Here is a 16,681-nt window from a genome sequence, read left to right on the forward strand (position 1 = left end):
TGTGTAAGCCTGCCGGCTATCAAGAACGAGAGGAAAGCTGATGAGGGAAGGCTTCCTCATGGTCAAATTGTCATCTACAGCCACCCAAGATCCAGAATTTCAAAGAACTTTTGACTGGAAAATGGGTGGAACACATACATAGGTGCCATGAGCTTCTTCCTGGTGTCTCCCCTTCACAAAAGCCAAGGACTCAGTACCAAAGCATCCTCCTGGAAAGCCCACAGGAATCAGTGCAAAGCCTGGGTCCATTTCTAGAATGAGAAGACTAGACACAGATTTCCAAAGAGGTCATCAAGCTCTGACACAGAAAAGCTGAGAGGCAGGGGAGTACACAGGTGGACGCGTCTGACAGTGCTCTGAGACAGTGTGGTCTGGGGTTTGTAGGAAACTCAGAGTCAGATCAAGCTGCCTGCCCTTTGGGGATTTGTTTTCTCAGAAAGTGGATGGTAAGCCAAATTACTAACAGGAGGCTCAGAACTACTCTACCCATTCAGTCTCAGGATAATAAAGTCAAACATCCATGAGGACCTTCAACAAATAACATAGTCTGGATTTAATTACAGATAAAAGAAATCTGACTTCTATTAAAATAAGAGCAATTGCATATAAAAATGGAAATCACCTCGTGCATGGAAATGCCATTGTCTTGGTGTGCATTGTCTTAGAATAAAAATACCAGAAGGCCTTTTAGCTCTTGAAAGCCTTTCCTTCAGACAAGGCTGAATGAGCTCTCACTGAAAGAATTCCTGGGAAAATAGCCTACTGCAGCTTTCTAACCTTAAGTAGATGCAGACTTTTCTTCTGCTGCCTCTGTTTACCTATAGGTCCTATGCCACTCCAGTGAAGCAGTGGACAGCTTACCCAGGTAGTGTGAGTACATAAGAGCTGGTGGGCTGACCAGCTCAGCTACCACCCAGGCCCAGATCCAGGGCTTTGAGTTGGCCCTCTCCAATATCTACCCCATCTATGAACTGCTGGAGCACATTAAGGGCCTGCCCTACAGATCCAAAGCTGCGGGATCTCCACAATACAGGGCAACAACAAGATAACTGAGACAGGTCCCAGTAAGGATTGAATATTGGTATTATACCAGAAGTCAGAGACCTCGAACCAGACCAGCACTTCACTGCGATAAAATTTGAAAATAAAAAGCGTGGACAAATGGGTATTCTGTGGGACACATTGTGACACACTACAGCTCCCATAATCAGATTTTTTTCTTTTGTGGGGGAGGTTGCAAGGGCAGAAGGTGAGAACGAAGGGATGGAAGGATGAGTGGGATCAGAGTGCATAATGTGAAATTCACAAAGAATCAATAAAAAGTTAAACAAAAACAAAGAAAGTCTAAGAACTCAGTAATCGTTCAGTCCACAAGGCTAGATGTCTCAGTTGGTCTTCAGTATATGCATATGCCAGAATCCTGAAGAAGCAGACACTAACACCAGTGAAGGAATGGACTTGAGAATGTGGGGGGAGAAAGAAAGAGAGAGATTGGTTGATTCCACTTCCATGCCCTTATATAGGCTTTCAGTAGAATGTGTGGCCCAGATGAGAGGTGGATATTCTCACCTCAAAAGATCTGGATTAAGGATGTGTCTTTCCATCCCAGTGATCTGGACTAGAAGTGGATCCTCCTGCTTCAAATTAAGGAAAAATCCCTCCCAGGTGTGCAGAGCCATTTTGGGGGGTTTTAGTCAGTTCTAGATGTAGTCAAGTAAACAACCAAGAACAGATATCATAGTCTTATCTAACATAACAGCTTCAACCTCTTACTATTTTGTTGTGAGCTGAACTGCCCCAATTTAGGCACCAAAAATGTTGAGAACCATGCTAGCCCACATTTGCGGGCCAAAGTGTCTCAGACCGCTCTGTCAATGTTGGAACCCACACTGCCAAAAACCTTGGGGGCTAAATTGTTAGAGCCGGCACTGCGCCAAGCTGCTCAGGTTTGCGGGTTGGGGTTCAGCAAAAGAGAGTGAGGATGAACTCAAAGAATGGAGACCAGACAGAGTGTGATTCAATCCCGTTTATTCTTCAGTCTCTCTTCCTAGTCCAAGTCCCAAGTCTTGAGTCCCTAGTCCCTAGTCCCTAGTGCCTAGTGCCTCCAAGTTCCAAGTTACTTCTTCCAAGTGCTAAGTGCCTAATGTCTAATCATAATTTCTTCTGTCTGCCTTTCGCTTTTTATTTGTCTCACTTCTCAGCCACGCCTCTAAGTCATGCCTTTAAGTCATGCCCTTAGGCCTTGTCTCTAAATCTGATCTCTAAGTCACACCCTTAAGTCACACACCTTTAAGTCTCACACACCCAAGGGAAAATCCTGGGTATCTAAAACAAGATGTTATCAGAGTGTGCTCAGCTGTTGTAGGCTATTGTAATCAAGTCTTTTGTCAGGGTACATGGCTCAAGATGGCTGCAAGGATGATAGACACCTTCTGTCGGCTCCCCACACTATTTTACAACAGGAAGGCCCATAATTTGCCTCTTTTATTTAGGGGGTGTTGCATTCTGTATTTGATCTGAGAGATCTACCAGGTGTTCTCCATGACTGGCCAGAAAGTAAATGTTCTAGGCTTCATGGACCCTTTAGCCTGTAAAATCTCAATGCTCTGCCAAGAGCACAGCCCATAATAAGATACACAGCAAGAGTGTTGGGCCTGACTTCCTGAAGCAGCAGCTGCTAGTAGAACCCAAGAGCCATAGCTTGCCATTCAGTTTGCTAGACAGGACAGGGTGAAGAGATGGGTCAAAGGTCACAAAAGGCTGAGAGAGAGAGGTTAGGGAAACCTTCATAACCGCATATCAGATTTCCTATGGAGTTGGATTAGATGGGGAACTAGAGAAAGAAGCAGCAGACACAGAGGGATAAGCAGACCTGAGGGTCGTGAAGACCACAGGAAGGGTGGATGCAAGGATGCATGGCTGTATTCATGAAGGGGTCACTGAGTGTCTTTGGGTAGATGCAGCCATCGCAGAGCCCCTAGACCAGCTACAGAGGACGAACTTCACCTCCCTGCTTTTTATGTCTTTAGCGTGAAGCAGAAGGCTTCTCTGCATGAGGCTAGGAGACCTCCAGAGCCTGGGCTCTGCCTTCACAGTGGGGCCTTATTCTGTAGGTCCAAGGACAGCCTACATGTATACTTGTCATTAATACTCAAATCAGAGAGACTAGAAACCTCTGTAAAAGAGGTATCATCTTCCAAGTGACCATGGAACAGTGAACCCCAAAAAGGAGGTGGATACACATCCAATGTCAAAGCTCAAACGTTAACAGCATCATCAATCAATCAAATACAAACACCTGCTTCACTCTAACCAGAAACATGGAAGCAGGCGGGGGGGGGGGGGGGGGGGGGGGGGGCCTGAACCAATCCTGAGCAGTGGTGGGTGGAGTCAAGAGCAGCGGAGATGGGGCTCTCTGCTCTCTTGTTCACACCATGTTGTGTTCTGGAAATGAGCCGTGCAATTGCTTTCTCTAAAGACCATCACTGAAAACTTACTGCCTTTGCAAGTGTAATGAGACAAGGTGTTGATAAAGTGCAAACTGTCTTCAGGTCTAAGAGGAGTGAAGGTACAGCCAGTTTTTATCAGAGCCAGTGTGCAGCACAGATTAGAGCCGAGCCTCTTTACTGCCTTTGGACAACATGATAATTCTGTATGATGACACTGTCCTTGTGCTATCTCCACAACCCCACACTTTGCATAATGCAAATTCTAGTGTCCACAGGCTCTACCCACAAGGGAAGTCCAGGGAAAGGTCTCACTCTAGTGTGTGATGCAACTGCCCCACCCCAGTGAGTGAACACACACTGCAATTCTCCTAATCCCGTTTGCACTGTGGTCCCCCATCCTGTGGGGGAGAAACAGGAATGGATATGGTCTCTCTATGGTGATTTGCATTTTCTGTCTATAGATGTCCTGTGGGATACCAGGCAAGCAAAGGCAGGCCACCAATGACAACCAACAGCTTCACCCAAGTCCTTTAGAATTTAAATTGTGCTCTCAGTTCAGCCCCTTCCTAAATCCCTCAGTACTGAAGTGGCCTGTGAAGAGCACATTTTCATCCCATTTCAGAGAGAAGAGAACTTTGAGCTTAAAAGGGGCACATGAGTGGCCAAAACATGGACTGGGGCTTTGAATTGAGGTTCCAAATCCCATCTCCCCCCCCAACTTCACCTTTGCAGATTTAGTGGCCATGAAGCCACAGTGAGGAGGGCTGGGAACAATGAGGCCAGCTTCCCTGTTCCTGGTCCATGAGACACATCTAGTTGCCATGGAGACCATCATCTGCAGAACTCCCTAAAGAAGGCTTTTTACAACACTGCTTCTTCCCTCTGCTCGGAGACAGCCTGCTAGCTGGGCTGAGGTGGGCTATAGGAAGGAACCCCAGCTGAGGCAGCTACAGGAATGGGACTCTGGCCAGGGGTTTCAGGAAGGTAACCCGGACTGAGGGAGTGGAGTTAGGCTGAGGGAAGCTGCACAAAGGGTTGGGGGGGGGGGAGGGCTGTAGCAAGGGTACATGGAGAAACCCCAAGCTCTAAAGTAGGAAAGGTCTGTTGTCCTTAAAGTCCAACAGTCATCCATGTTGTGCCTGGGTAGCTCTCAGACAGGTCTAGAACTATCACACATGTAGATCTTTTGTTCTATTAACCAGTTTGCATCTGACATCTTCACTATATCAAGAGCTATGGTCTCATAATGCAGCCACCTACAGTGTTGTCCTTGCTTGTGGGTCCAATAGGCCTGTACTGTCTCACTACAGTCTTGAATTTCCTGGGCCTTGCTCTGGGGCTATGTTAAATTCCAGCCTCACTGTGCAAGTCAGCCACCATCCAAGAGCAAGCCAGTACACTGTGTATTCCTGTCCTAGGAGGAAACAGTGGGCTAATTTGTAGACAAAACTTCAGAAAGTGTATCTATCCTGCCTTAAGCAGACTCAGCACAGTATCTGTTTATGGCAAGATCATTCACCTAGACTACACTCTGAGTATCTCATCTCAGGGGCCAAACACTCTTACACTGTCCCTTATGCTCAGTAGCCCTTGGCTATCCCACCTGTTCTCATCTCTGATGCTTTCCCAAGCCATCTCTAACTCTTAACTCCCAAGTCCTGCCTTCAATTAAACCCAACTGTGCTCATCTAATCTGTTCTGGGATGAGCACAGTGTTGATGGTTAACATGCTACATATGTATTTAGCACAAACTCTTTCCCCCAAGTCACACCTAAGATGAAGGGATAGTGTAGGCATCAGGGGACTAAATAGAAGAAACTACACAGTTGGGCCATTACGAAGTAGACAACCATATATCCAGAATCAACTACCTCCTCTCTCGCCTGAGGTGGCCCCACATATCCTGGACTGAAGCTGCAGAGAGTCAGGCAATGGCTCAGTGACAGTTGGACCACCACAGGCATTTGTGCTCACAGGCCCTGCTGTGGCCATGGGTGAGCCTATGATGAGGACCTTGAAGCTGAAGCCAGATTTCATAGCTAGCTCCCGATTCTTCCTTCTCCTCATCGAGTTGCCATGGGAACTGGCATCTATAGAATTCCCAAAAGGAGGCTTTTGACAGACATTGCTTTCCCCTGCTCAGAGACAGCCTGCTAAGCTGGCCTGAGAGAAATTTCAAGACGATGACCTGGTGTATAGGCTCATACCCTGCCTTCCTCCCCCCAGAGCTTATCTTGACCTGGTGTACACGCTCATACCTTACCTTCTGTCTCAGGGTTTTACTGCTGTGAGCAGACACCATAACCAATACAAGTCTTATAAAGGACAACATTTAATTGGGGCTGGCTTATAGGTTGAGAGGTTCAGTCCATTATCATCAAGGTGGGAGCATGGCATCATCCAGACAGGCATGGTACAGGAGGAGCTGAGGGGTCTACTTCTTCATCTGAAGGCTGCTAGGAGAATACTGACTTCCAGGCAGCTAGGATGAGGGTCTTAAAGCCCACACCCATAGTGACACACCCACTCCAACAAGGCCACAGCTTCTAATAGTGCCGCTCCCTAGGCTGAGCATATACAAACCATCACACCTTAGAGCCTACCTTGACTTGGTGTGTACAGGCCAATACCTTGTCTTCCTCCCCAAGAGCTTATCTTGAAACCACTTATTAGATATGCAAGGTTGCTCTGTAGTGCTCAGCCCTATTTCTGGAACAAGCCACTCCCATCTAGTTGTGAAGGCACTTCTATCACTGTGCCAAGAAGATAAAGAAAGCAGACATACCCTTTGTGTATTAACAGAGAGACAATGAAGATTAGCCTGCGAAGACATGGGCAGGGTACCTCAAATCTACAATAGACAGGTTTGACATTGCTAAAAACGGGTGAGGTGAGGAAGCAAAGGGTTTCTGCTGAGAGTCTCTGTGAGGTAAGAACTCCTTGATGTTGCTATTGCTGGTGAGGGTCCCTTCTACAGCCACAGCCCCAGCCCCAGCCCCTCTAGAGCACCTGCTAGTCACTGTGCCCTGGCCATTGCCACACACTCTCCAATCTCTAATCAGTTTCTCTCTCTCTCTCTCTCTCTCTCTCTCTCTCTCTCTCTCTCTCTCTCACACACACACACACACACACACACACACATACACACCGCACATCAAGGCCGTTCAGATCCTGAGAATGAAAGAAAAGGAAACACTAACAGCTGGAGAAGGGCAAGAAAGATGTTTGAAGAGAGCCAATTAACATCCCCACAGCATTAAGGAGCTGAATCCCAACCATGGCCACAGAAGAGCACCTGCTATCTATCCATCTCCATCCTATGCTCGTGGTATTGACACAATTCTATACTATTTATATGGGCACAGCCTAAGCTTGTAGGGGAGGAATTTAGGCATGTTTTATTTTCTTTCTTTCCTTCTTTCTTTCTTTCTTTCTTTCTTTCTTTCTTTCTTTTTTTTTTGGGTATTATATTTACATTTCAGATTTTATTCCTTTACCCCACTTCCCCCCACCACCCAGAACCCTCTTATCCCATCCCTCCTTCTCATGCTTCTATGAGGCTGTGCCCCCACCTACCCCCCCACTCCCACCTCCCCACCCTCACATTTCCCCCACCCACCCTACTTGGTGTTTGTCTTTCATGGGACCAAGAATCTCCTCTCCCACCTATGCCATCCTCCCCTACATATACAGCTGGAATCATAAGTCCCTCTCTATGTGCTCCCAGGCTGGTGGTTTAGACCCTGGGGTGCTCTGGTTGGTTGGTATTGTTGCCCTCCTCATGGGGTCACAAACCCTTTCTGCTCCTTCAGTCTTCTCTCTAACCTCTCCATTGGGAAAACCTTGATCAGATCAGTGGTTAGCTGTGAGCGTCTTCCTCTGAATGTGTCAGTCTCTGGCAGACCTCTAAGGAGACAGTTATATCAGGTTCTTGTCAGCATGCACTTCCAGCCATCCACATCAGTGTCTAGCTTAGGTGACTGTACATGGGATGGATAGCCAGGTGGAATGGTCTCCAGATGACCCCTCCTTGAGTTTCTGTCCCATGTTTTGTTTCCATATTTACTCCCTTGAGTATTTTTGTTATTCCTTCTAAGTAGGACTGAGGCATCCCCACTTGGTCTTCCTTCTTCATGAGCTTCATGTGCTCTGTGACTTGAGTCTTCGCTATTCCAAGCTTTTGGGCTAACATCCCCTTATCAGTGAGTAAATACCATGTGTGTTCTTTTGTGATTGGGTTAACTCACTCAGGATGATAATTTCTAGTTCCATCCATTTACCTAAGAATTTCTTGAATTCATTATTTTTAATAGCTGAGTAATACTCCATTGTGTAAATGTACCACATTTTTTGTATCCATTCCTCTGTCAAGGGACATCTGGGTTCTTTCCAGCTTCTGGCTATTATAAAGAAGGCTGCTATGAACATAGTGGAGCATATGTCCTTGTTATATGTTGGAGCATCTTCTGGGTAAATGCCCAGGAGTGGTATAGCTGGATCCTCAGGTAATGCTATGTCCAGTTTTCTGAGGAACTGCCAGACTGATTTCCAGAGTGGTTGTACCAGCTTGCAATCCCACCAACAATGGAGGAGTGTTCCTCTTTCTCCACATCCTCTCCAGCATCTACTATCACCTGGGGTTTTTATCTTAGCCATTCTGACTGGTGTGAGGTAGTATCTCAGGGTTGTTTTGATTTGCATTTCCCTGATGACTAAGGATGTTGAGTATTTCTTAAGGTGCTTCTCGGCCATTCAAGTTTCCTCCGTTGAGAAGTTTTTGTTTAGCCCTGTACCCCATTTTTTAATAGGGTTATTTGGTTGTCTGGAGTATAATTTCCTGAGTTCTTTGTATATCTTGGATATTAGCCCTCTATCGGATATAGGATTGGTAAAGATCTTTTCCCAATCTGTTGGTGACCATTTTGTCTTATTGACAGTGTCCTTTGCCTTACAGAAGCTTTGCAATTTGATGAGGTCCCATTTGTCAATTCTTGATCTTAGAGCATAAGCCATTGGTGTTCTGTTCAGGAACTTTTCCCATAAGCCATTGGTGCTCTGTTCAGGAACGTTTCCCCTGTTAGGCACAGTTTCAATATAGGTAGAGCCAATGCTGTTGGTCACTAAGAGCTACACTTCTTACAGTCACTGGTCATCCGAGTGATAGTTTGTGTGACTTTGGTAAAACACTGACCAAACATAGCTTAAAGAGGAAAGAGTTTACTTCCTTTTATAGCTTGCAGTCTCTCATCCAAAGAAGTCGTTTACTAGCTTGCTCCTCATGGCTTGCTCAGCGTGCTCTCTTATCCCATCCAGCACCACCTGCCCAGGAGTGGCACCTCTCAAGGTGGGCTGGACCCACCCACACAAATCATTAATCAAGAAAATGTTCCATAGGCTTGCCCACAGACTGATCTGCTAGGAGTGTTTTCTCAATTGAGCATCTCTCTTCCCAAATGATCCTAGCTGTGTCAAGTTGATTAAACACTAGCCAGAAGACTGCCTCAGGCAGAGCCTGCCTAACATATCAACCCAGGCCTGCAGGGGAGAATGATCTTCCATTCTGAGCCCCTGTTTACACACATAACTGCAACCATCAGCTTTCTGTGATTGTAATGAGACACTTGAGATAGCCAGATAAGGGGGAGGGAAGGTCTGTTTTGGCTCTTGGTTTCAGAAGAGTTGCTGTAAGGCTGTTTTGTCTGCTGCTATGGCCCTGTGGCAGCACAGTACATCAAGGTAGGAGGTTGTGTCAGAGGGGGCCACACACCTCAAGGAAGTTGGGAAATAAAAAGCGGAAGGGATCTGAGCCCTAACGTCACTTTCAATGATGTTTTTGTGATTTACCTAGCTTCCTTCCACTAGGGTCACCTCACGGAGATTCCACTGTCTCCCACTACCAACACAAGAGGAAGGCCAAGCTTCTGACCATAGCCTTTAGGGGACGCTCTGTATCTCTTCCCAGATCCATCCCCAATAGCAACATGGGCAAAATCAACTTTCTATTTTGCTCAGTGTGTTTATCTCTAAGCACTTCCTGTCCCAACAATGACAGACACCCACTTAGGCATAAACAAGAAGTATTGGACTTGAACCTGCCCTTGCACTGCTTGCTGTCATACACTGAGACCTCTGACCTCCACCCTATGGTCCCTTCTAACCAGCTCCCTGTCATCTTGCTGCCTCTGTCTGCAGTTCTCCCCAGTGTCATTTCCCTCATCCACGTCACTGAGCACATCCACGTGATCATCACAGAACCACTCCAGTCCACATCACTGACCACACCCATGTCACCTCCCTTGCTCCTAGCCCAGTCCTCATCCAGAGCGCGACATCTGCTTTCTCTTCCCCTTTATCTTCTTCATCTTACCCCCAGTAGACTTGATGGCCCTTCATGTCTCACATATCTCAACTTGAATAAAAAAAAATGGAATTAAAAATACAAGTCAAACTATATCACTCTGCTTGAAAATCGTTTAGTGGTTATGGTTCAAAATAACTTTATCTTGCCTTTGAATTGTTTCCCCTGGAGACCAACTGGGAATAGGCGGTTCCTGAGTAAGCAGCCAGTAAATGAACCTGGCACACACCCAGTGGATATTACTCACAGTAGCCATGGTGCCTCCTGAGGTATAAGAAGGAACTTTGGTGGGTAGAATCTGCCCTCGGGTCATGAAGGCATGGCAGCACGAGCATATTCTGGTGACTATGGTTAACCTAATAGAAGTTCACTAAGTGGAGTCTCTACAGGGAGGGAGGCAACAGAGACAGTGAGTGCCCTCTTCAAGATGAGTAAGCCTTTTGTTTTTGAAAAGAGAAACAAAAGTTGACTAAGGACAAAGGATTATGGAAAAACTCCAATGAAGTGAGAGTAAGAAAGGATTTTTTTAAAGGGGGGGGGGAATACACAAAGCTCCATCCCTAGAGGAAGATCTACTGGTTACTAATAGCTGTCAGGAGGAGAGTCCCTTAAGTTTGTTAAGGGTGTGACTCGTGGTAGGTTGATCACGCTTCAGGGCAGGACCTACAATTAAGAATATCCACAAGTTGGACTTGATGGGTTTTGAAAAAAAAATCAGAACAAAATGTTTGGTGGGTAAGAAAAAGTAAATGTGAGAGGAGTCGGGAGGGGTGAATATAATTAAAATGCATAGCATGAAAGTCTCAATTAATAAAAAATGAGTGACAGAAGGAAGGAAGAAAGGAAGGAAGGAAGGAAGGAAGGAAGGAAGGAAGGAAGGAAGGAAGAAAGGAAATCAAAATCATGTCATCTGCAGGAAAATGGGTAACACTTGAGATCATTGTGGGGAACAAAGTAAATCAGACTGGCTTCGTATTTTCTCTCATGTGTGGAGTCTGTATTTTGAAAATTGGTACAAATAGAAGGAGATCGTTACAGTAGAGAAGCAGTGGGAAAGGGGAAGAGGAGGGCCATGGGGCTGCATATGACCGGAGGTCATATATAGATGTATGCTAATGTCACAACAAAGCCCACTAACTCTGTATAATTAGTGTGACTTAATCAAAGAAGGAAATAGGAAGCAAAATGAATGGATGAGCAGAATTCCCAGAAAGGCGTCATCTAGGAGCAGGAAGAAACTCTAAATGACAGAGCAGTTGCACTTGCCACTCAGGGTTGACACCACGTGATGTCTGATGGGGACAAATGTGGTATTAAGTGTATGCCTACTCACTAATTTCTGTATTGCTTTTTGTAAAATTATCAAAATAAATTTAAGTTCTGTTACCAGGGTTACACCTCCCTTCGCTGACGACAAAGGACATCTCTGTTTCACTCAGTTCCTCTGAAGCCAAATGTAAACCCTGAGTGGGCTTTCACAGAGCCCATCATAATCCCAGAAATTTCTACAGAAGGCTCTCTTAGGTTTAGAGACATCCCACTGTCTGCCTGTCCTGGTAGGACATTAGGAAGCTTTTGATGACACTGGTAATGTTCTACATGATCTTTTAAAATTAAAGGGCCCAGGAACTGCATCTTGAGATTAAATTCTACTTCTTCATCCACATTGGAGCTATCCTTAGGAGCTCACCCATGCTCTCCCTGGAGCCAGGACTCTCTGATGGTGGGAGTGGGTACTTGCTGTGCATGGGGTGATGCCTTCCTTTTCTCATTCAGCCTCCTACAGCCTCACTTCAATCCATAATAACATGGCATTGTTAAACACATGAAAGGAACACATGTTTTTACATCATTCACATGTGTTTGCAACTCCATACATCTTCAAATAGGGGCTTGAACATGTGGGGCTGTTTAGCAGTTTTCTAGACGCAACCCAGCAGGTTGGCAGAGTCAGCTTTATGAGACATGTTAATGAGATTCAGTTCTTCACTTTCTGTGTGATTGTTGCCTCCACTCGAGGTTAGCACATGCATGGACACATTTGAAATGGCCAGAAACTAGAACAGAGATAATGAACCTTATTCCCTAAAAAGCCAGTAGGGAAGGTATGGCTATAGCATGTGTATGAGTTTGTTGACAACATGATGTTTTTCTTTTAAATAAGAAGGCTGTCTTATTGATTGCTCTCTCTCTCCAGTGGAAAGCCACACATTTACAAAGGCATGGCAGCACAGACTGGACTTGACTGTCTCTTTTAATATTCTTATTTTATTAGTTCTTCAAGAATTCCATACACTCCTATTCCATTTGATCTGTTCATAGTTCTTCAAAGTTCTAGCCAACTTACTTCCATGTGTGTTACTTCCTGTCCTGAGATGACCTGTCCATTACAGAGGAGCATCTCTGTGTGAAACCCAGACAACTGGAAGGTCTTAAAGGTGTTCAGTTGTCACTCACATGAAGCAGATGCTCAGAATGAGAAGAAGTAGCCTAAAGTTGGTATGGGACCAAGGCCACTGAAACCTAACTCTTATCTTCTCAGGTGGCAGAACCTTCAGAATCCTGAGCGATTGCAGCCGCAATGGCACGGTATTTCTCTGCACCATGCCCCAGCTCTACATACCTAACAACACGGCAACGAAATGACCCTATAAAGCTCAGATCTGCCAACTCTGGAAGCCTAAGCACTTTGCTTTTCAGTCAGACTTCTATCCTCAGATCACAGCACAAAGAGCATCCAAGCACATGGAGGTGCCTGTGAGTAAGTCCAACAGCACTGAAAGTGGAAGTGAAGGATGTGTCCCTCATAGGTGGAAACAGGGCACATTCTACACTATGCCATCACAGGACAAAGAAGCTACCATGAGGAGAGTGAAGCATACCAAACTCTAAGTCCAAAGGTATGCTGGCATTTAAAATTACTTTTGATTCAGCAAGAAAAACAATTCACAGATCTAGCAATGTATAGGGTTAAACAGGACCAGTGCTCTGCCATGTCAGGGACTTCACCCTCAGCCTGGCCTCTCAGAAACAGCCTTAAAGTGCAAACACACTAGACAAGTCACTCCAAACACTGTTATGCCATCTGAGTCTTCCTTTCTACCAAGACTCACAGGCTTCTGTGGAGGGGTGCTCTCAGTGAATCAGACTGTATTCAGAAGAGGCACAAACTTCTCTCTTCCCCTTCTCTTCTCCAAGTAGCTAGCCAGTGATGTTCTTCAATGATGTTACTGATCACATTTCCACAGTTATTCCTAGTCTACCAGGCAGAGGTCTCAGAGATGTCCTGAACATGTCTATAAGTCACTGTGTCCTCTCATACCTCTAGGCCCTGAGATGGGTTTATGGGGGGCAGCAGCAAGGCCATAGTGCTCCCAATTGGCACAGCTATGAACAGTCTTCTCACATGGAAATACAGATACCAGCTCTTACTCTGCAAAGCTGCTTTCCACTTTTTCAGCTCAGACGAAGCAACCAGGTCTTTTGGCAGAAGCCATGCACCAGAGAATTCAAAGGAGAAGGCTAGGCTTGGCTAAACCCTACTTACCCCACCTTAGACTTGTCCAGTAGTGGACAGTGTAGATCTAGCCTCTTCTCTGATGTGAACATGTGTGTGTGTGTGCATGTGTGTATGCATGTGTGTGTGTATGCGTGCATGTGTGTACATGCATATGTGTATGCATGTGTATGGGTGCATGTGTGTGCATACGTTCATGTGTGTATGTGTGTGTGCATGCATGTGTGTATGCGTGTGTGTTTGTGTGTGCATATGTGCATGTGTGCACACACACATACGAGGACAGCCTTACCTGCAACCTTGGTAACATCTGCAGTTGTCATGTTTTGGATGTTGGCACTCACTTTGAAGGTCACTGCTGGTCCCAAAACTCTGGAAAAGATCATTTAGGAATAAGGTCATTTCTACATCAACATGGGGAGCTGCTTGTCTGTGAGCTCCAGAACACAGACAGGTTAGGGGTCCCCAGGTTTTCCTTTGTTATTTCTGGTGGTGTTTCTTATGGATACTAGGGTTCTGTTTGCATATCTAGTGATTCTATGGATGACTTTACTTTCCACTAAAACACACACATACACACACACATACACAAACATACACAAACACACATACATATACATACCTACACACACAAACACACACACACACACACACACACACACACACACACATACACACACACACCATTGCACTGGGAATGGATTCTTATCAAAAGAAAAGTACCCATACCCAACAATGGCAGACAGGAAATCCTGAAAGCCTAAAGGAGAAATTGTTGCAGGAAAGGACCTTAGTCTTGAGCACAAGAGTCAAGAGCAGAGTGGGGAGAAGTGTTTTCAAACTTCTTTCTGCAGGAGCCACTTGAAGACCCATCACATCGTTAAGAACTACTTAATACAAATCTGCTGTCAGGGAGTTGCTAGGGAGGAATCATCAAAATGCCTGAAGCTCTATAAATGCCAAGTTGAACATGGTTTTGAAGAAATGTATCACTTTACAGTCGAAATCATCTGAGGACCCTGGTGATATAGGAACACTCATACAGCAAGCACAGGGCGAGGCATGTTGGGTCTGCTCTTGAAGACATGTGAACCCCATCTCCACAATGATCCAAAGACTCTTCGTGGAATAGACACCTGAAGTGCCTTCTGAAGGCAAATTTTTAATAGACTAGCAATAGGAAAAGCAGCAGCGTGTGGTGGGAAATGGCAGCTGAGAAAGTCCTGGTGTGCACAGCTGCCTTCCTACCAAACTTCTGCGCATCAGCCTCACACTCTTGTCAAAGGATAAAACTGCTCCCGGGAGTGAGACTACCACATACCTACAACCCTGTCCTCTCTCCTCTCTCTCAGCACAGACTCGGCCACCATTTTCCCTCACCTAGAGTCATGCCAACTAAGACGCTAGCTCCGAACCTTGCTTTTAGCCTCTCGTGTACCTGTGGGCTCAGAGTATTTTCATCTCAGCCTCTGGAGTTTCAGATTTACCATCCTCCAGTCAGTCCAGGGCTTCATCACACCAGAGATGGAAGCTGTTTTGCTACAACAAGGCAGATAATGACCAATCCAGCAACCCAGCATCACTGTGGGCTCAGTACGCTGTGTGCTGAGTCACTATCTTATCTCCGGAGTGCCATCCTCCTGTCTCTTATATCATAAACACCCAAAGCCCAAAGTTCTGTGAAAATCTCTGGAAATGCTGTTGTTATGTTTCCATACTGTCATCTAGTTTGAATCTGTTTCACTGTATGACATAACCTGAGAAATATCTGTGTTCGGCTTTCCTGTCTGAGAATTTAGAGAATGATCTCAGAAGCCACTATGGTGCTGATAATGGGGACCAGGGTGGCTGCCATGACCTTGCTCAGGCCAACTGTCCCCAGGCTCATGGAACTTGTCCATGAACTCTTGCTTCCCACTCTTGGATGGAACCCAGCCAGCACCCTTCCTGACCTTCAAGACCAAGTGGTTTCAGTCACATCACTACACATACAAGGACACGTTTCTTCCTCACCATGTCACATCCAATCACCTCTCCGAGGCTCACTCAGCTCTTTTCATATCTACCTGAGTAAGCACCAACAATGATAAATTTTCTCTTCTAACACCTTCTAGAAAGTACTTCACCCCTACGCATTTGATGTCTTGTGCTTAAATGGAGCACAAGTCATCTAAACAAGCATCCATAGATGATTCTTAGCTTTCCATCTGGGTCATCAGCTCTGGGAAGCACTGGGCTGATTCTTACGGGTTTTTACCCACATGATGGATGACTGATTAACTTGTGAAAGAGTCAGGACATGTAAGTCTAGAATTCTTCTGATGTTGACAATGTCCTTATTCACAAAAGAAATTTCAGCTACATCAGCCACACCTAGAGCTCTTGGGAGATGACACCAGAGTCCATAGGAATCAACTCCTCAGAACACCAAGGTACCCTGAGTAGTTTGGACCCCTTCCTGTGAGTCTCGTATCACCAGTTATATATATATATATATATATATATATATATATATATATATATATATATATATATATAAAACAATGTCAGAGTGTGATGCCATTCTGTTTGAGAATGGCTCCCAGAGGCCCCAGATCTCATCTGGAGGATTAGCCTCAGCAGTAGCCCCTGCCCCTACTGAATGGGATGCACTGTGGTTTGCATCCACACAACTCTCACAGGAATTCTTGGCTTTGTATCTCCAGAAGGAAACGGTCCTGTTAAGGGCCTGCTCCTTACACTTGGGCTCAAAGTTGATTCTGCCCTGAATTCCCAGACCTCACAGACGTTTCCATCATAGCAGTCCCCAGGACCGGGCACTAGTTTCCTGATGTCTCTAGGGAACCTGTATAAAGTACCCATCATTGAGGGCCAATGTCACTGAAAATGCACCTCATGGTACCCAAGAATCCTCTAGTGGAAGTCTAGCCCCTGGGCAAACAAAAGCGTCACAGGAGTCCTTGGCAATGACATTGGTCAGTTGACTCTGACATCCAAATGTACGGAATAAGCAAGTCCTCAAGATATTGGTCACAACTTCTAAGCTTATGGGCCTCTCAGTGGGTGCTGATGACTAGATCTTGAGCTGATCAAAATACAGAGCATGGAAGACTGTGGATGGCTTGGCCCTAAACCTATAACATGCTCCTCCCCAAACAGCTCAGAGGACATTGCAGAAGACCCAGAAGTTAGCAAAACCGGTCTGAAACGGTACTTTTTTGGATATGATGGGGCCGTTACACTCATGAATTTATAGTGGCAGCTGTTGTCTGCACGAGACCTACACAAAAGTAAGCCAGTCAAAAGTTCAGCATGGGTGGGGGAGGGGTTCGTTCCTACCCGAGCAGCTTTGAAGT

At 45.6% G+C, this 16,681-nt stretch overlaps 1 protein-coding gene across 1 annotated transcript in view; it reads right to left on the reverse strand.

Moving 5' to 3' along the window:
• The window catches only part of Ptprn2 (protein tyrosine phosphatase receptor type N2), a 747,342-nt gene that overhangs the window by 368,841 nt on the left and 361,820 nt on the right, over positions 1–16,681 (reverse strand). Inside the window, exon 11 of the mRNA XM_076920936.1 lies at positions 13,618–13,697. Within this exon, the coding sequence (XP_076777051.1) occupies positions 13,618–13,697 (80 nt within the window). The remainder of the gene's footprint in view (positions 1–13,617; positions 13,698–16,681) is intronic.

This window comes from Arvicanthis niloticus, chromosome 23 (genome assembly GCF_011762505.2).
Source record: "Arvicanthis niloticus isolate mArvNil1 chromosome 23, mArvNil1.pat.X, whole genome shotgun sequence".
Taxonomy (NCBI): domain Eukaryota; kingdom Metazoa; phylum Chordata; class Mammalia; order Rodentia; family Muridae; genus Arvicanthis; species Arvicanthis niloticus.